The following is a 21,382-nucleotide window of genomic DNA, read 5'->3' as shown; positions in this document are numbered from 1 at the left end:
GATTTTGCCACTTGTAACAATTTCTCAGATGGGTTTTTTCAGTTTTCGCAGCTTAAGGATGGCTTCTTTCACCTGCATGGAGAGCTCCTTTGACCGCATGTTGTCTGTTCACAGCAAAATCTTCCACATGCAAGCACCACACCTCAAATCAACTCCATTTTATTCTGTTTTACTACCAGAAAATGAGTTCTTTCCTCAGCAAAGTCAATCAAGGCTGTAAGAAACAAGCTATAGTAACAGTCACATCTGGGTTAGGTCTGAAACTAGTAGACTGTAGTCCTTGGTAAAAGTGCATTAAAACTATGAGTTGTATATCCCTAAAGGTTGCCAAGTACAAGAAGAGACAAGCAGTAGTGGCAACAGAGATGTAATATTTAACTGTGGCCTACAGGAAAAGAATTTGTGGATTTCACATGTTGAGATGTCCCAAAAAGCCCTTCCCTACAATAAAACATTTGCTGCTGTAAGAAAGAGAGCAGGCTTAATTTGATTCTAGAGTGCAGTAAAGCATTTGGCACATTCAGCAGGGTTAATTTACTTTTATACTGTGTTTAAACATGCATCTTTGACAATTACATTGCAGAAGTGTGGTCTTCCATAATTTAATATTTGTCTTTGTTCTTTTCCTAGTTTTAGCATTCTTTTAGTTACTTTATGTTTATTCTTAGAGCCACCGTTGAATTCAGGATTCACAAAAGGACCTACAATGATTATGGTTATGGCACTGGGAGCTTTGATGTCTGCAATTATTGTTGCAACCATAATATGTGCATGGAGAATTAAACGAGGTGAGTCAAATGACGTAAAATTGTGCTAAATCTGTCAGTTGTACATGTAATAATTACATTTTAGACTGATGCGGATAATTATTGATACTGATACAATAATTATCCGCCTAACCCATATATAGAGATATTTTATCGTAAGATTATATGATTTAAAGGTATTTAACACCAGAACCCGAAATCATTGGTACTATGATCACAACTTATCACATATTACAAGTTGGTAAAATGGGGGAAAAAATCAAAAGTTAAATGTAAAATGGTTACACATTAATCATCACTTATTACAGCCTTTAATATCCATTACAATCACACGTTAACTGTATGCAATGTTCCAATGTTCTTCTAGAACAAAATTTTTAGGTTGGGCTGATAATGCTATGTTTTCAAATAAGATTTCTGGAGTAGACAGCATAAGGATGAAACTGACTATAGCCGACTATACTTCCTTAGAAGGCTGGCGTCCTTCAACATCTGTAATAAGATGCTGCAGATGTTCTATCAGATGGTTGTGGCGAGTGCCCTCTTCTTCTTGGTAGTGTGCTGGGAAGGCAGCATAAAGAAGAGGGACGCCTCACGCCTGGATAAACTGATGAAGAAGGCAGGCTCTATTGTAGGCACAAAGCTGGACAGTTTGACATCCATGGCAGAGCGACGGGAGCTGAGCAGGCTCCTGTCAATCATGGAGAATCCACTGCATCAACTGAACAGGATCATCTCCAGACAGAGGAGCAGCTTCAGCGACAGACTGCTGTCACCATCCTGCTCCACTCACAGACTGAGGAGACCCCACACTATGCGACTCTTCAATTCCACCCGGGGGGGTAAACGTTATCATTATACAAAGTTATTGTCTGTCTGTTATACCTTCATTGTTATTACTCTTTAATTTAATATTGTTCTTGTATCAGTATGCTGCTGCTGGAGTATGTGAATTTCCCCTTGGGTTTAATAAAGTATCTATCTATCCATCCATCCATTTTCTAACCCGCTGAATCCGAATACAGGGTCACAGGGGTCTGCCGGAGCCAATCCCAGCCAACACAGGGCACAAGGCAGGAACCAATCCTGGGCAGGGTGCCAACCCACCACAGGACACACACAAACACACCCACACACCAAGCACACACCAGGGCCAATTTAGAATCACCAATCCACCTAACCTGCATGTCTTTGGATTGTGGGAGGAAACCAGAGCACCCGGAGGAAACCCACGCAGACACAGGGAGAACATGCAAACTCCACGCAGGGAGGACCCGGGAAGCGAACCCAGATCTCCTAACTGCGAGGCAGCAGCGCTACCACTGCGCCACCGTGCTGGCCCTAGCTATCTATCTATCTATCTATCTATCTATTGAAACTGTGTGAATTATCTATTAATGATTCATTTTATAATGAGCTGCAACACACAGATAATTAATAAAACAGAGGAAATCATAATCATCATCAAATCATTATTTTCTGAATGAGAACCCCGGTGTATTTTTTTTTTGTTGGTTCTTAAACTGTGTTCAGATGACTCATTTTGAAGAAAATATCCATAGACTGGACTGCAGTGATGATTGCCAATTAGATGCTAAGTCATCACAGAGCAGAAAGTGGTGGCAACTGCCCTTCTAATTATATTATTCCAATAATTATTGCAGAGGTTAGGCCCATTAAAATGCTTTTACTATACCTATACTATACTGTAACTTATTCTGGCTAGAAATTGTTATAAATATTGTGACCATCTGAGGGTGCTTAAGCAACCAAAACATGACACATTTAAATACATTTCCATTCTAGTTTAAAAGTGATGCCTTTTTTAAGACTAAATTGAAAAGTAAAAGTTATCAGACTGGGTCTCTTTTTTAGTATAACACATCATAGGTTATGCTTTATCACACTTTCAAGTTTAAAGAAGGTTTTGCCCTGGCTGTTATAATAAGAATGCTATTTTATATCAAGCAACACATTCCAGTCCATCCTGTATGGTGTTTCTCCATGTCTTGAACCCAGAAGTAAAACTGAATTCCATATCTGGGTGTTCCACATGACTGGAGGTTATGTGTTGCCCATTGTCTTTGACTTTTCCTCCTGCAAATTCCCCTTGAGGTTTGTCCATCTACCAATGTTTAAAGTTCCTTTCTGGAAAAAAAAAGAGTCTGTTTTGAGGCATCTGAGTTTCCCCGAGCTATGGATACTCTACTATCAGTCTTTCATGGGTGACATTAGCATATAGCATAATTCACATAATATTCAACCACACTCTGGCACATCACTTTGTTCAATTTAGGGTCACCTGAGCTAATCCTGGCAGCATTAGGCACTAGGCAGGATGAGGTACCAGGCCAACTGAGAGACCACACATGCGCACACCCAAACTTGGCCCGTTCAGAAGCTAAGTCAAGTGTCTTTTTTGTTTCTTGGGATCTGAAAGACAAACTCAACACAGATGGATAAGATCTGAACCAATAGCACCATGAGGAATTGATAAAAATTGTGCCATTATGCTCCACACTTAATACCCCAATATTAAAATCATAAGTTTTGCCTTCACCTTACTCAAGATAAATTAGTTCTTCAAAAGCTTCTTTCAGACTCACTCTATTGTAATTTAACTTTATAAGAAATATGATATAACACAAAACATGAAGACTTTCAGGTCATTTTTCCTTTATAGGAAAAATTATTCCTCATCCAGTAATTTTTTTTCCAGTAATCATTTTTTGCAAGCTTAGGCATTTAAATGGCCACTCGTAAAAGCAGTGCTTTTTTTTGCCTGTTGTATTATATAAACATAATTAAACTGAAGTTATATGTTGTGCTGTCAGCAAGCCCCAAACCCCAACACTATCACACAAAGGCAGTCCCGGACTGTTTATTAACCCAAAAAACTTCAAAAGTTACCAAGCACAAAATTATCTTCCTCTTCCTCAATTCTCTCCACAATACCTCTTCTCTCACCACCACACTACCTTACTCCAGTTGGGTGTTGCTCTCTGTCCTCCCAGCTCCGACTTCACCTGGATAAGGGAGTGCAGTCCCTTTTATTGAGGACCCGGGAGTACTTCCTGTGCCAGGGCCATTGTCCGATGGAAGTACTTGTGTGTCATAAAGAACACCCATGAATTGGGGAACACATCTCCCTGCAGGTCGTCCATGAGCATCCAAGGACCACATCCATACTGGGCACCGATCACCAGTGCAGCAGCCACCTGGCATCCTGGGGGAATAAAGAATCACCAGCGACATCTTCATCCTTAACTGGGCTCTCCATCCATCCCATCTAGCCATCACTTTTAGGTCTGGAACCTTTCTTACCCCTGGCTGGGATGCTTATCTCTTTCATAGAAGCCTCCCGTCTGGATAAGGAATCATCCCCTTGTCCAACCCATGTGGCATTTACAACACAAATTACGCTAAGTTACCTTTGCATTGTAATATTGCTATAACATTTTTTATTGGGAAGAGATATGTGTTCAGTCTTGCCCATCATTTGACTTGTGATAAGAGGTCCCTGGCGCAGTTCAGTTTTTAAATAAATTCATGTCCCCGAGCATGCAGGCTCTGATCGGGAGTTGCTCAAGGGTTGATTGGGGTGCTTGGGTGATTCTGTACTCACATACAAATGTCAGTGGATCAGTCAGGTGTCTCATTCACATCTCAGAGGAAGCACAGTGTCACACCTGGACCCAATCAGCCAGGATATGAGGAGCCTGCATGGCAGAAAAAGGAGAACTGAAAGAAGAACAGAATAAAGAGAGAAGGAAGTTAAAGAGAGATATTTGAAAGAAAGCAGGATCAGGAGCAGAGCCAGTGAAAGAGAAAAGAGGAAGAAAGCCATTACTTTAGAGAGGATTGAGGGTTGCTCCTGCTGAGCTATTTGGGGAGCACGAGCAACTGACTCCTCCAGAATGTCTCCCCTGTAAGGCAGAGGGATGGCAGTCAGAGTCGAAGAAGCACAGTGAGGCAAGGCTCCCTGTTGGGAACTTATGTCGCCAGCAGGGGACAGAGCAAGTCAAAGGGTTGGCTGTGTCTGACAGTAGCACGTCTCCTCTGGCTGCAGGATTACATTGGGGAAAACAGAGGAGATGTTGGTTTTAAGAAGGATGCACCAGGGCTCCTAAGTTTTCATAGAACTGTTTACTGTGTGTTTTAATCTTGTTTTTTAAAAATATATCTATTTGGATTTGAACCTCCGCATTCTCCTGATTTTATCGGATTATTTGTTTATTAAAGAAGAGTTTTATGCACTGCACTATTTGCACATTGTTTTTTCCAGTTTTAATGAAAGCACTGACACTTAGGCACCAACCCCTTGCTGAATGTATGTGTCCTCATTTGCCTGGCTCATCCCGGTCTATGACTAGCGACAGTTACTGGTTGAAGAGGCTCCTGGAAGCCACAAGTGATTGTTGAGCTAAACCGGACCATCACATGACTTTTAAAGTTATTCCACCTCAAAATAATGGTAGGCTCATGTAATAAGGTGTTAGAAGAAATCAAAATATAGACACTCTGTGCGTTTTGATGCACACACATAATCAGGTTTAGGTGCATAACCCAATTAAGGCAAGAACCTGGTTTCTTAATAATCTGTCTTTACATGTGCAAGTAATCTTCTGGAGTTCCCTTTGGCAAAATGCTACAATATAATTCAACTGCACAAAAAAGAGTTAAACATCATCACTGGACATTTTGAATGCGAAAAAGCATGACACCATTTTCTTGTGTTTTATAAATATATCTAATCAAATTTACACTGTCTTTACAAGTTTCTGTTACCGGATTGCATTTAGGTCAAGGGAGGCCCACTCTGATCCTGGAGGGCCGCAGTGGCTGCAGGTTTTTGTTCCAACCCAGTTGCTTATTTAGAAGCCAATCTTCACCAATAACAGATCTTATTTAATTTCATAGCCTGTTAGTGCTTTAACTCTACCACGTCAATTCATTCTTAAATCATAGATTTTATTTCTTTCTGATGATACATGTATCATCTAAGTGATTTGAAGCCTCAAATGGATGAGTATTTTCAGTTCTTCACTTTCTCTTCAGTTTCCTTCTCAGTACTTCATTAAACCAAACAGTGAATGATGAATACTCACGAGTGGAAATGGAGACAAGCTAGATGTAGAACTGCTGGTTCCTTTGTCATTTGCATCTTATTGCTGGTTAGCAGCAGTTAAAACAATAAATGCAGCTGTTCAAGTGTACAAAAAGCAGTTAAGGGTTCAACATCTTAACAAGCGAGACAACTAAAATGAAGCAGAAAAATGTCACTTGAGAAAAAGTGCTTTATCAGCAATGAAAGATTTCTCATGAAGCAACTGGGATGGAGTTGGTATCAGGTACCTCTGGTTAAATGGTGTCTTTGGTTTTCACCAAACATGTCTTCTGGTACAGTGGCCAAATTATTCTGTCTTTGCCTTGTATTTCCAGAGCACATTTCTAGAAATAGAGTTTCTCATGGAAGAATGGCATTTCATTCTTCCAGTACAATTACAAAGACTTGCACAATCTATCACAAGGGACAATGATGCTAGTTTGATTGCTCTTGATAGTTGACCAACCAGCTAAGACAGTCAAAATTGGTGTCTGTCCTATTTTGTTTGTTAGATCCCATGATTGTCCACAGGTAGAGTACAATAGAACTTCTGGTGCTGTTAATTCTTTCTTCTATTTTCTTAGGAAATTCAACAGAGCAACAAAGAAACAATGCAGAAAACCATGAGATGATAATACATTGACTATGTCCTTAATGGCTACATGAAAATCAATACTGCGTTTTAAAGAATCTGCACATCAAACAAACAAAACCTTAAAATCAGACTAATTTCTCTTCTTGAAACCAATAGAAAAAGGATTTGCTCCAGGAGGGTTCTCTTGGCATGATGCTAGCAACTTCAAATGCCTGTACATTTACCTGCAATACTTCTCTGGGTCACGCTCTTATTTACAAAGGGAAAGGTTACACACAATTTTATGATGGATCAGTGAAGGACGGATTGTTTCTGGAGCCAAATGATGATCTTGAACTTCTATAATTGTCTAACAGATATGTCTGGATTCTGCTAATTGATTTTTACTTGGCTTCTGGCACAAGTATCCCTCCCGAGCTGTTTGGTAAATGAATAGATACAGTGGTGTGAAAAACTATTTGCCCCCTTCCTGATTTCTTATTCTTTTGCATGTTTGTCACACAAAATGTTTCTGATCATCAAACACATTTAACCATTAGTCAAATATAACACAAGTAAACACAAAATGCAGTTTTTAAATGATGGTTTTTATTATTTAGGGAGAAAAAATCCAAACCTACATGGCCCTGTGTGAAAAAGTAATTGCCCCCTGAACCTAATAACTGGTTGGGCCACCCTTAGCAGCAATAACTGCAATCAAGCGTTTGCGATAACTTGCAATGAGTCTTTTACAGCGCTCTGGAGGAATTTTGGCCCACTCATCTTTGCAGAATTGTTGTAATTCAGCTTTATTTGAGGGCTTTCTAGCATGAACCACCTTTTTAAGGTCATGCCATAGCATCTCAATTGGATTCAGGTCAGGACTTTCACTAGGCCACTCCAAAGTCTTCATTTTGTTTTTCTTCAGCCATTCAGAGGTGGATTTGCTGGTGTGTTTTGGGTCATTGTCCTGTTGCAGCACCCAAGATCGCTTCAGCTTGAGTTGACGAACAGATGGCCGGACATTCTCCTTCAGGATTTTTGGTAGACAGTAGAATTCATGGTTCCATCTATCACAGCAAGCCTTCCAGGTCCTGAAGCAGCAAAACAACCCCAGACCATCGCACTACCACCACCATATTTTACTGTTGGTATGATGTTCTTTTTCTGAAATGCTGTGTTCCTTTTACGCCAGATGTAACGGGACATTTGCCTTCCAAAAAGTTCAACTTTTGTCTCATCAGTCCACAAGGTATTTTCCCAAAAGTCTTGGCAATCATTGAGATGTTTCTTAGCAAAATTGAGACGAGCCCTAATGTTCTTTTTGCTTAACAGTGGTTTGCGTCTTGGAAATCTGCCATGCAGGCCGTTTTGCCCAGTCTCTTTCTTATGGGGGAGGCGTGAACACTGACCTTAATTGAGACAAGTGAGGCCTGCAGTTCTTTAGACGTTGTCCTGGGGTCTTTTGTGACCTCTCGGATGAGTCGTCTTTGCGCTCTTGGGGTAATTTTGGTCGGCCGGCCACTCCTGGGAAGGTTCACCACTGTTCCATGTTTTTGCCATTTGTGGATAATGGCTCTCACTGTGGTTCGCTGGAGTCCCAAAGCTTTAGAAATGGCTTTATAACCTTTACCAGACTGATAGATCTCAATTACTTCTGTTCTCATTTGTTCCTGAATTTCTTTGGATCTTGGCATGATGTCTAGCTTTTGAGGTGCTTTTGGTCTACTTCTCTGTGTCAGGCAGCTCCTATTTAAGGGATTTCTTGATTGAAACAGGTGTGGCAGTAATCAGGCCTGGGGTGACTACGGAAATTGAACTCAGGTGTGATACACCACAGTTAGGTTATTTTTGAACAAGGGGGCAATTACTTTTTCACACAGGGCCATGTAGGTTTGGATTTTTTCCTCCTAAATAATAAAACCATCATTTAAAAACTGCATTTTGTGTTTACTTGTGTTATATTTGACTAATGGTTAAATGTGTTTGATGATCAGAAACATTTTGTGTGACAAACATGCAAAAGAATAAGGAATCAGGAAGGGGGCAAATAGTTTTTCACACCACTGTATGGGTATCAATTAGTCTATTGAGTCACAATAGGTGTGACAACTCAGTGTCCTATCATTTCTTGATTCCTTTTGTAAAGGTTTTTATTTATTCTCCTTATGAATGATCTCTCTTGCTCAGTTTATTTTGCTCAGCACCTTTTCTGTTCAAATACAAGGGAAAAACTTGAGATGTGGCAGTGACAAGCCTAGCCTCACCTCGGACTGCGCTCTCCCTCACACACTGGGTTGATGCATGCAATTGGCGCATGCCTGTTGCTGTCTCCCTGTATGTCGCCAATATAATGTTTGCAGACACATTTATTATACACCCTGACTTTCCACAGTCTGGCTAATATCTTTAATGAATGTGTGTGACATATTTAGTCTTGCTGATCGGACATAAAACTGCAGTGAAAAGGCACAAGGTGAGGCAGACAGTACCATGCCGCACCGAAGGGGGTGGATGTGAGCCCAACAGGTGCTTGTTGCTGCTGTTCTTATAAGTTAGCGATATCAGAAAGTCAAGTGCACTGCAGTGGTCCATTTATTTTTCTTTTTTGTTCTGACTGACTGCCAAAATGGAAGATTATATATCTAAGCTTAAAAATGTCTCAAAACTGGACTTTCAGTCAAAACAGGAAGTGATAAATAACGGAAGACCAATGCCAGAGCTAAACGATTTCCTGCAAACTAAGGAACAACTAAATTTTGGCCTTAAATAAAATATTATTTTGTTTTTCTTGTTATCCTTTTGTTGAACAGTCTGCCTTAAATTTGATTTAAGCATCAGAATTAAAAGCTTTTAAAAACAACTAAAAATCAAGGTCAAAATTGAAATCTGTTTTTTTTTGTACACCACTCTATACTTTAATATGTACTGAATGAGTATGAACTGTGGAATTGCAAGGGCAAATTTAGAACACATGGAGGGTGCAGAGCAAATCTCTGTCACCGCTATAAATGTAACGCTCAACGCTATAAATGTAATGTTCTGTCTTAGCTAAATGCGTACCTTACCTGCTGTATGTGTGTGTGAAGAATGCTGATGAAATATGAAACATAACCAGTAGTCAATGTGCATGCTGCCAGTTGAATAGTGAATAAGCTACTCTTTTGGGTTCATGTATTTGTAAATCTGACTCTGAATGAGTCACTGCCTCACCAACCACGAACCTCACCGTACATCACTGTTTTGTAGTAGGTACACAAGCAAGGAGAGAAACAATTATGAACAGGCAACAACAGGGGGCAGCATTTCTTTATTCTTGTAGTGAATGGCCTAGGGACACTGGAAGTCTAATACAGGCCAACAAGTTCATAGCAGTTAACACAGGCCTTCTGTTTAGTATCTGCTATTTTCAGAAGAGATGAAGGAAACTGAGTCCTGGTGGGAATTATTTGTGGCAGGAACACCTCCTAGCTATTGGTGAGTGAAAAAAAAACATTTGTGAAACTGAGCTGTCTCTGATAAAAAATGTAGTCTCACCTGTTTAATGGTCATAGAAGTTTCATGGCTACACTGGTTTCAGAGGCCAACAGAGAAACTAGTTGGCCTCAGGATGTTAGAAGTCTATCTTTGTTCCTGAAATTTTTCAAAGTTTGTTGACCCTGACGATGAAGATGTTTAAGCAGCATGAATGGTTTAGTTTAGTTTGATATACAGTTGAGAGCTTGGATAGAGAGGTGTGCAGTCTGGCAAAGGTACACTCGAAAGAAAAAAGTATGTGAATCCCTCAGAATTACCTGTTTTTACATTAATTGGTCAAGTAATTTATCTAATCCTCATCTAAATCACAAGTACAAACAAACACAATATGCTTACACTAATAACTTACAAGAAATTATAGTGTTTTTATGTCTTCGAGGATTTAATGTGTTCAGTGGAAAAGTAAGCGAACCCTTAGATTTAACTCTTATTTAACTGGTCAAGCCTTCTTTGACAGCAATAATCTCTAACAAGTATTTTCAGTGCCTGCAGATTAGACCTGCACAATGGTCAGAAGGAAGTTTAGACCATTCTTCATTACAGTACTGCTTCAGCTCATCCATATTTGTTGTGGTGTAATATTTTCCATATAAGTTGATAAATATTTTGTATGTATTTATGTGTTTTATGACACTAATGTCTATCATTGATAAGAACAGCAATGATTTGATGGTTAAGAACCAGTTCTTTGTAAGGGTTGGGGGAAGTGCCTAAAACAAGTCTGGCAAGTGATTCTCTTCAGGACTCTCTCAATCAACCATCACAGGAAAGTCAATCTACCAACCTGGCAAGCTTCAGCTCAACACATGGTTTTGGGGGCAGATGTGAAGATATTCTGTGCCCCATTGGTCTGAAGTTTGGCTGTTTGGAATTGGCTTGTATCAGAAGCCTTTAAGTACCATGACACCCTATTGGCTGTAGGGTTTGGAGAGAGAATCTATAAATTTGCTTGCTTTACCCCTCGCTGGCTCTCTCTTACCAACTGATGAAGGAGCATCTCACACACCATGAACTGAAAAGGACAACACAATGAAGAGCACAGCTTGGCAGCCATATTGAGACAGGCATGCGGCCTGTTCTGAAGAAGGCTGACCAAAAATGATGCTTTAACTAGAGACATTTTAAGTAACTAACAAGTCTGTGTGCCACCTGAAACTACACATCAGAATTTATCAGGATGTATGGTTGCCAATATGCAAATGTTCTTTGCATATTGTTATTATTATGAATATTATCAATAATACATTATTTAAATTGTAACTTAACTCCTACTTGTCTTTTACTACACCTAATTGCCTGAGGTTATAAATGTAGAAGGGAAGGTGGGTAGAAGTTATGTGGTACAATACCTTATAAACAGTGGTAAGTCTGTGAGATCTGAGGCATTCTGACAAAGGCTACATATTAATAATACAAAAGGGGAAAGTATATTACTCTACCAAGACAAAACAATATTCTTAAGATGTCTGGAGTAACCGGCTCTCCGTAGCATCTTTTTTGGGTTACTTTGTCTGGGCTCTTACTGGGCCATTCCAAAAGGTCAATTTTCTTTTTTTTTTTAAGCCATTCTGTAGTAGATTTAATTCAATGTTTAGGGTCATTGTTCTGTTGCATTACTCAGCTTCTACTGAGTTTTAGCTGGTAAACAGCCACTCTGATATTATCCTGTAGGATACCTTATTAAACATTAGAATTCATTTTCTCCTTGATGATAGCAATGTTTACACACCCAGAGTCAGTAAAGTAGCCCTAATTCATGATGTTCCCTCCACCATACTCCACCATGTGGATATTTTAATGTTGGCATGTGGATCCCTTTTTACATCATACATGCTTCTGCATATTCTTCCATAACAATTCAACCTTAGTTTAACCAATCCACAAAGCATTTTCCCAAAGACATAGCAGAGTGTCAAGATTGCCTTTGGCAAACTTTAGGTGTATGTATTTTTAGATAGCAGTTGCATCCTCCTTAGTGTCCTGCCATGGACACCACACCTGTTTTATGTATAGTAGACTCATGAACAGAACCTGTTCCAGTGATTCCTTCAATCCTTTTTTTTTTTTTTACCTCACTGAGTATTTCGCCTGGTGCTTTTTGAGTTATTTTGGCTAGGTCCCCACTTTTAGGGACAGCAGCCACAGTATTTAATAATCTTCATTTATACACAGCTTATCTAACTGTAGACTGATGAATATCTAAAATCTTTGAAATTACTTTGTAACTCTTTCCAGCTTTAATGTATGTAATTCAACATTTTTGATTGTAGATATTTTGAGATCTTGTTCTTGTGAGGCATACTTCACATCAGAAAATGCTTCTTGTGAACAGCAAACTCACATTTTTTGATTCTTGCTTATTGGTCAAAGTAGCTCTAAACCACACCTCCAACCTCATTTTATTGGTTGGCTAACTCCTGGCTCCATTTAGCTTTTGTTGAAGTCATCACCCCAGAAGTTCACATACTTTTTCTAACCCGCACTGTGAATGTTTGAATAATGTATTCAGTATGTATAAGAACAATTCGATTATTTGTGAATTATTAGTTAAACCAGACTGTACAGTATTTGTTCATTATTGTAACTTAGATGAGGATCAGGCCATTTTTTATGACCAATTTATAAATAAATGCAGTTATTTCCAAAGGATTCACATACTTTTTTGCCACTGTAAATACTGATAGCAGTATCAGTATTGACTTTAAAATTCTGCTCATGGTTTATAAAGCCTTAAATAATCTCGCCCCATCTTATATATCGGAATGTCTGACACCTTATATTCCAAATCGTAACCTCAGATCCTCAAATGAGTGTCTCCTTAGAATTCCAAGAACAAAACTTAAAAGAAGTGGTGAGGCGGCCTTCTGCTGTTATGCACCTAAAATCTGGAATAGCCTGCCAATAGGAATTCGCCAGGCTGATACAGTAGAGCACTTTAAAACACTGCTGAAAACACATTACTTTAACATGGCCTTTTTATAACTTCATTTTAATCGTAATTTAACTTAATCCTGATACTCTGTATGTTCAATTCATCATAACAACTATTCATGGTGGCTCTAAAATCGGTACTGACCCCTACTCTCTTTTCTGTTTCTTTTTCCGGTTTCTTTGTGGTGGTGGCCTGCGCCACCTCCACCTACTCAAAGCTTCATGATGCTCCAACAATGATGGACGGATTAAAAGGAAGAAGTCTACGTGACCATCATCATCATCAAGCCCTTCCGTGAGAACCCTAAATCCAAAGAGGACTGTTTCATTTATGTTAGGTAGAATGCCCAGAGGGGACTGGGCGGTATCATGGTCTGGAATCCTACAGATTTTATTTTTCTCCAGCCGTCTGGAGTTTTTTTTTTTCTGTCCCCTGGCCATTGAACCTTACTCTTATTCGATGTTAATGTTGATTTATTTTTTATAATTATGTCTTTCATTTTTCTATTCTTTAATATGTAAAGCACTTTGAGCTACTGTTTGTATGAAAATGTGCTATATAAATAAATGTTGTTGTTGTTGTTGATAGCAGAGGAGTCACTACAGTATAAAGATGGGATGTGAGTGTTTTATAAAGTATCAGATGTAGAAAATAGCAAGCCAGCACTTACCCAGTAGACCAAGGGAACTATGTGTGTAGTGTGATGGACAGCCAGTGTTTCAGTCTGGCCAGGATGTCCCTCAACAAAGAAGACAGCCTTTTTAGGGCACTACATCCCCCGGGATGCTAGATGGCAGCTCCCCTGGATGGAAATGGTTCCTCGGATTCCCGCAGGGCAGCATGGGACATGCAGTCTGTGTCTTCAGCCCTGTTGGGTGCCATGGGTGCCGCCAGGGGGAGCTCACCAAGAACCCGGGTACTTTTACGATTACGTAGGAAGTCCTTTGGGGTCACGAGGACGTAAATTCTCCGGTGCACTTGATGAGGAAAGATGTAGTGTTGACCCAGAGAAGAAATACTTCTGGGTCGTTGACTTTAAAAGGACTGTGGGAAGCCCAGCAGACCGAGCCGGAGTTGGGAGGGAGTGTGATGGAGCTGCTGGGAGTGGAGGATTGTGTATTGATTATTATTATTATTGTGATTATTGTATTGATTGAGAATTGTGGAGTGTGCAGTGCTTTGGGCACAATATTGGAAGAAATATTATTAAAGATTCCTCTTGTGCATTTACAATTGTGTCTGGGACGTCTGTTTGGTGGGTTCAACGGGCAACAGCGCCTCTAGCGTCCACAGTAGTCAAGTGCTGGGTGCCCACAGGACTTTGTCTTCTATTTAGTTTATGTGTTATATTTTGATTTCTTTTCTTACACCACTCTCTGAATTATTGTTATTTTTGTCAAATAAAGACATTTCCTCTTTTGGTGTTATTTTAGTTTTGGGATACTATTTCACTTAACAGGGGATGCACAAACTGGTCCCAAGCCCAGATAAATGGGGAGGGTTACGTCAGGATGGGCATCTGGTGTAAAATTTTGCCAAATCAATATGCGGACAACAATACAAATTTCCATATCGGATCGGTCGAGCCCCAGGTTAACAACGACCGCCACCAGTACTATTAGCCAACAGGGTGCTGGCGGAGAACATTAGAGGGTCGGCTCAGGTTGGATGGTTGGGAGACAAAGTCAGAGAGGCGATATTACGTTGGTTTGGACATGTGCAGAGGAGAGATGCTGAGTATATTGGAAGAAGGATGCTAAGGACAGAGCTGCCATTGAAGAGGAAAAGAGGAAGGCCTAAGCGAAGGTTTATGGATGTGGTGAGAGAGGACATGCAGGTGATGGGTGTAACAGAACAAGATGCAGAGGACAGAAAGATATGGAAGAAGATGATCTGCTGTGGCAACCCCTAATGGGAGCAGCAGCCAAAAGAAAAGAAGAAGGAGGGGACACTATTTCACTTAGAGTTGACAGTGCACCACATAATTTTTATTTTTCATCTTGTTTGTAATTCTACAACATAACCAAGAGTATCTTCTGATACAGCCAACACATTACATGTTTATTTAGATATCTTAAATATCTTCCCATTAAAGGCATTACAATTAACAAGTAAACAGCATGCATGTTTAGTACAATACATTTTAAACTCTAAGGACGTTTGTTTAACATCATATACCCTATCATCATAAAGTATCTTAAGTAAATGATGAAGCTATTTAAAGCTGCAGTGTCATGTGGCAGGACCCTTGATATTAAACCAGTTCACTTGTACAAATAATTAGTGAAGGTAATGAAAATTAAAAGATTGGTTGGGGGAAGTGATGCAATGCGTGAAAATACCTTCAGTATGTGTGGATTTAAACAACCCTTTATGTGGCACAAATGCAGATGGGATAAACATAAAAACACTTCATATTTTTATTAGTATATGAAGTTATCGTGGAGGACTAGTCACAGAAGAAGCGCACATCATTGAGAGCGGTGTCATCTCCATCTCCTTGAGGCTCTTCGATTCTAGTTTGAATTCCACAGATGCCTTTTGAGCAAGAATTACTGGTTTCCTCCCATTCTCCCCAGATCTGACCATTGCCGGGAATGAAATCTCCATTAGAACATTTGAATATGATATCATTGGCAGCTGTGTCATCTCCAGATCCCTGGTACTTTTCCACTTTCAATTTGAATGCAGTCAGGAATCCATAACTGCACCACTGTACATTTGTCCAGCTTCCCCACCTGAAAAAGACAAATATTTATCCTCAGTGATTTAGGACTGTTGCTATTAAGATGAATGTTTTGGGCATTTAGACAGATTAACAGACACCATTTAAAAAGAACCATTATCAGCCTGATGGCATTCATAAACTGACTTTACAATATACAGGAGAGAGCATCTCATTTTGTATGTTTATGCTGAAAAGATTAAGCACTTTACGTCTTTCCTCATATTTGACACCCCTTGCTTCTGGGTAAGTCTACTTACTTTTCTTCATAATTACAATGTTATAGTGAAATTGAGACCAGGGTTGCTACACACAATTTCGAACACCACATTTAAAAAAAGAAATGTTCTTCAACAATCCCTGTAATTTCCAGGTTGCTCATGAAAACTGGAAACTCTTTGAGAGCTTATTATTTTTAATACAAATAATACCAATACAGACATTCCCCGGGTTACGTACGAGATAGGGACTGTAGGTTTGTACTTAAGTTGAATTTGTATGTAATTTGGAACAGGTACATTATTTTAATAAATGCTATTGTTGACTGACTGTAACCAAGTGCTCTGCCAATGAATAATGGAGTTTCACCTCTCTCTGACCTTTTTATTATTTCTAATTTATTTTCAATTATAATGTTTTTTCTCTTCTTTGCTGTATCACCAGCACTTGCATCAGATTTGTGTTTCAGAGACATTCTTGAAGGGTGAAGACAAAAGATTAAGATGAGCCCTTCTGCACAGCACTGTGCACGTTATCACAGCTGGAAAGCACCAGACGTCAACACGTCTGATGTATAGGGTGGTCCAGATCTAATTATGCAATTTTCATTACGCTATAACTTATTCAGTTTATTACATAGAAAACCCTCCGAAAAATCCCGGACCATCGAGAAGTGTGCGAACTGACGACATGAAAAATAGTCTTCGCGCCGAACTGCAATCGTCCCTGCATAAATCAAAGTCATCCAGACGATCTGGATCTGCATAATTAGATCCGGACCACCCTATACTGACAAGAGACAACTTCCTGCTACGTGCGTAAAAGTACAAGCAGGCTTGCTATTGAGAATGAATGGGGGCAGCGAGGGGCAGTTCACCAGCCCACCTCACAGTCACCTCCACTACAGTATGCTGCCTGCAATGCCCGCTGCACCACCACCCCCATTCAACACGCAGCCATTCGAGGCACACTACAATGCTACATCCCGCCGCCCCGTTCAGCCACAACTAGGTCACCGCTTGCAGCATTACCAGCCGCCCACCTAGAATGAACAGGCAGCCGTGTGTGGTAGGCGGGCAGTGAAACAGCCGCCCGAGGTGACGCTACACTGCGCGAGCAGCGAAATCGCCCCCCTCCAGCCTCCGTCCAGCCACCGTTTGCAGCGTCCCCAGGCAGAAGATGACAGAGCGGCAGTTACTGAGGCGCATGCGTCGCAGCTACGACCCCGTTCGTATGTCGTTTAGGTCGGATGTCCGTAACCTGGGGACTCCCTGTAATTTTATTTTTAATACAAATACAAATGTGATTGTGATATGTTTTGAAATGTTTTGTATTTAGTCAATGATTTTCCTAAATTCTAATTCAAAGTTAAAGAAATGAATTGTGTGTGTGCGGGCCACTTGTCATTATTTGTACAGTATTTACTTTTCCCTTTGCTCACTAACAGTTGTAACTACCTTTATGCTTGTAAGGCAAAATAAGTAGCTTGAGTTATACTTGTGTTGAATGTTGTATTTATAACGTTAGAATGATTATGTTATTAAAGAACTGACTGAAACAACAATGTTTAGCCGTACTAAGTTGATTTTGAGTAACCAATGTGAAAGAGTTTAAAATATATTTGAAACATGTAGTGATGGTTTTTCATTTATATGAAAAGAATTAATAATACTGTATGAGCAAATTGATCTAACGCCCAGTCCTGACCCCTGATGTGGATCAGAAAAATTTGGTGGCAGCAGGGAAACCTTTGGGTTCTAAGTCATTGATTACTGAGAATGTCCCTAAGTGAATACAGAGAGCATTTTGAAATGTCCTCATTTTTTAAAAATTATTTGAATTAAACTAGAACAATGAAAAATTAATTCACTGTTAATAAATGCCAGTCAAGTTGAAACACATTAATTAAAAGCTAATGGCCACTGATTGAAAGTTTTGTCTTACAATTTGCCTTTTCACTTAAGGCTGGCATCTTGCATGAATTCTTCTTTGACTTTGACTTTCTGAATTATTTTAAAGCTGGGTACAGAAAATAATGAAAATATAATAACAGCCTGCGGTGGACTGGTGCCCTGCCTGGGGTTTGTTCCTGCCTTGCGCCCTTTGTTGGCTGGGATTGGCTCCAGCAGACCCCTGTGACCCTGTGTTAGGATCTAGCAGGCTGGATAATGACTGACTAATAACAGCATAGGACAAGTCGTTTATCTGCATTCCAACAGACATTTTTACTACAGTTACTTACTGTCTCAGCAGCCTGATTCACATACACAGCAGCTACAACAGTTAAAGAAATATGAGAGAAGTGCAGAAACATTTCATTTAAAAATATTGCAACATGAGAACATAACAAATTTGACAAAGCAGGTTTGTTTGCTTAGTTAATAGCTCTGCTGTCCCAAGACATTATTTCATAAAGAAGAGAAACTAATTGAACAACATGAGGCATTATAAAGGGCAGATGAACAGTCCTTGATAATGAAATGAACAGACAGCTGGAGCGTACCATTGAATGTGACCTGTCTAAGCAGATCGTAAATTACACCACATGAATATTCTGCAATAGATAAGTAACTATGCAGTGTTGATTAGAATCCAACTTACCTTCCAGCTCCAGACTGAATGTATTGGTCTGGCTTTGATGATGGAGAAGATGAACAGTATAGACGGATAGCATTCAGTGCTGTGTCATCTCCTCTACCTTGCTGCTCCTCCACCTGTGGTATCAAAAAGGTTAAAAAATTTTAAGTTCATTAATATCCATTCAATTTGTTATCCTTTCTTTAAATGTAACCATTTTATCCAATTCAGGGTTATAGGGTCTGAAGTTTATTTAGTCAGTCTAAATCACCAAAACAAGAAACTAGTCCATTCACACATAGACCAACACTCATAATTTGGAACATTCAGTTAAACAAATATTACATATAAATTCCACATAAACAGTTGAGTCAGCCCAGATTTCAAATATAGTCTCCTGAACTATGGAGGCATCAGTTCTAACCTGCAGTGCCAGCCAAAAATAATCTGTTCATCAATTTATCTATTTCTTATTCTTCAATCTGCTTCATAAAATGATACAAAACAACAAATAGCATTTCAAATAGAAAATACCCCAGATACATGGGATTTTTTTTTTTATTTTTTTTTTGCGGAGAGGCTCAAATCCTAAATTAAAATTTATTTTTGTACATATGCAAAAGACCAGAGCAAACTTAAGTTACCTTCAAATTGAATCCACGGGCATATGTTCCTTCTGGGCACATGTCCTTGAACTGCCAGTCTCCCCATTTTGCTCCATTGGAGACAGTGATCATATCACTGTTCACAGATGAAAGGAAAATGAAAACAAAAAAGAAACCACATTTGGCAATTTGTTCCATGATTAAGCAGTAGAAGCCTCTAACTGTAAGATGTTCTGCCTGAAGCTCATCCCTTTTTAAAGGAAACCTGATGACAGCTCTTGCACAATCTCTTATCACAATGGTCCTATTTAAAGAAGAAAAAAAAACCTTATTTATAGTGCTTCATTGGACATGACCTACTTTTGTATTTTTCCAACTCTGCTGATTAAATACAAAATTAAAATACTTTAAATTAGTATAAGTGTCAAAATATTTTACACCTAAAATGATAATATCATAATTAAGCACATTGAAAAAGTAATCAGAAATAAAATGAAACTGGCCTAACATTTGTGTTGTAATGTTCACTTTAGTTGAGATGCCATAAAATGTCCTTAGGAGCGCAGTAGAAGTTAATTATCAATAATTCATTTAATAGGGCTCACTTATGTCCTGTCACACAGAAATGACCAATTTCCATACTCATGGAAGAAAAATCAAGCAGTTTCTGTTGTTTGAAGTAAATTTTAAAACAAAGGCTAAAACTCCCCCCCAGAAAAAAATAAGAAAAGTGGAGGGTAGAAATATGGGGTTGTGGAAACATTTTGTCACTACTATGACAAGGCACCCCCTGTATGCCACCCATGCCCTGAACAAAAATGCTTAAAACCCACTGTTAATCAAAAATAATGGTCTATTGGATATATGGTGCCTACAAAGAGTATTCACCCCCTTGGTGGGGTTCATGTTTTTTTGTTATACAACATTGAGTCCCAGTGGATTTAATTTTGTTTTTGTTGACACTGATCAATAGAAAAAAGTGAACGCAGATCTCTGCAAAGTGGGTTTGTAAGTTAATTACAAATATAAAACAGAAACTGGTTGTTTAAGTATTGAATATGACATATCTACTGCAAATTATCAATGGTGCAGCCATCTAGTTTTAGAAGTTACAGAATGAATTCAATGGAGATCACCTTTCTGGTTAATTGTAGCCAAAATGAACTACTTTATATGGAAGAGCCAGCTTTTGTTGAGTCAGTACGGTGGGCTAACTTACACAAAAAACACAAAAGAACAATCCAATTAACTCAAAAAGAACAAGTCAGGGCATAGAGACAAGAACATATTCAAGATCACTGAATATCCCTTAGAGTCAAGTTAAATTAATCTGAGAGCTGTTCACCAGAACCGAGTGATCATCAAGAAGAAGATGAGTGAGGGAAACCACCAAATGACCTCTGACAACTCAGGAGGAGTTACAGATTACAATTCCTGAGACTGGAGAGACTGTGCAGAGAACTGTTTCCCGGATGCTTCAGCAGTCACAGCTTAATGGGAAAGTGACAAAGAGAAAACTGTTATTAAAAAAGGCACGTGGGTGACTCTGAAGTCAAGTGGAAGAAGGTCCTATGGTCTGATAAGACCAAAATTGAGTTTTTTGGCCCTCATACTAAATGCCATTTTTAAACATTGCACACATTATCAAGAACTTACTATCCCCAACATGAGGCAGCATCAGGCTGTAAGGATGTTTATCTGCAGCAGACCCTGAAAGGCTTGCGAGAGTAGAGGGGAAAATAAGTGCATCAAAATCTTGGAAGAGAACCTGATGGAGTCTGCATGAAACCTGCACCTTGGGAGAAGTAAAAAAAAAAATTGCCCCAAGCATAAAGTCAAAGCTGCACAGGAATATTTTAAAGACAACAATACTGATGTCCTGGAGTGACTGAGACAGAGAGAGAGGTTAGGAGCAGGCACTGATACAGCGCATTGCCGCACCCACCACATGACAAACCAACTCAGGATCCCAGACTAGGACCCGAGTGCAGCCATTCAACGGGTGGCACCAAACTAGTTCAGATGGAATGGCTGAGTCAGAGTCCAAGTCACAATTCAGTTGAGAATTTGTGGCTGAACTTGAAGAAGGCCGTTCACACAAGATCCCATGCAACCTGACAGAGCTTGAAATAATTTTAAAAAGAAGAATGGGGGAAATGGCAGTGTTCAGATGTGCAAAGCTGATAGAGACTTGTGCACAAAGATTTAAGATAGAAGATAGATAGATAGATAGATAGATAGATAGATAGATAGATAGATAGATAGATAGATAGATCTTTATTGTCATTGTCACTTTTACAAAGGAACAATGAAATTGAAAGTGCAGTTGACTCAGTGTA

At 39.4% G+C, this 21,382-nt stretch overlaps 2 protein-coding genes across 2 annotated transcripts in view; one reads left to right on the top strand and one right to left on the bottom strand.

The window, feature by feature from the left end:
• Positions 1-6,924, top strand: part of LOC120529716 (major histocompatibility complex class I-related gene protein-like) — a 34,006-nt gene extending 27,082 nt beyond the window's left edge. The window contains exons 5-6 of the mRNA XM_039753779.1: positions 669-788; positions 6,459-6,924. Coding sequence (XP_039609713.1) covers positions 669-788; positions 6,459-6,517 — 179 coding nt within the window. The 3' untranslated portion in view covers positions 6,518-6,924. The remainder of the gene's footprint in view (positions 1-668; positions 789-6,458) is intronic.
• Positions 6,925-14,877: 7,953 nt separating this feature from the next.
• LOC120529715 (vitelline membrane outer layer protein 1 homolog) lies at positions 14,878-19,280 on the bottom strand. The gene is made up of 3 exons (XM_039753778.1): positions 19,083-19,280; positions 18,463-18,575; positions 14,878-15,655 (listed from the first exon to the last, which is right to left on the bottom strand). The coding sequence occupies exons 1-3, from the start codon at positions 19,239-19,241 to the stop codon at positions 15,367-15,369; spliced, it is 561 nt and encodes a 186-aa protein (XP_039609712.1). The 5' UTR covers positions 19,242-19,280; the 3' UTR covers positions 14,878-15,366.
• Between the last annotated feature and the right edge of the window lie 2,102 nt (positions 19,281-21,382).

Source organism: Polypterus senegalus, chromosome 5 (assembly GCF_016835505.1).
Source record: "Polypterus senegalus isolate Bchr_013 chromosome 5, ASM1683550v1, whole genome shotgun sequence".
NCBI classification, from domain to species: domain Eukaryota; kingdom Metazoa; phylum Chordata; class Cladistia; order Polypteriformes; family Polypteridae; genus Polypterus; species Polypterus senegalus.
Note: the sequence above shows the minus strand (reverse complement) of the source record. Positions and strands in the feature narration are given on the sequence as shown.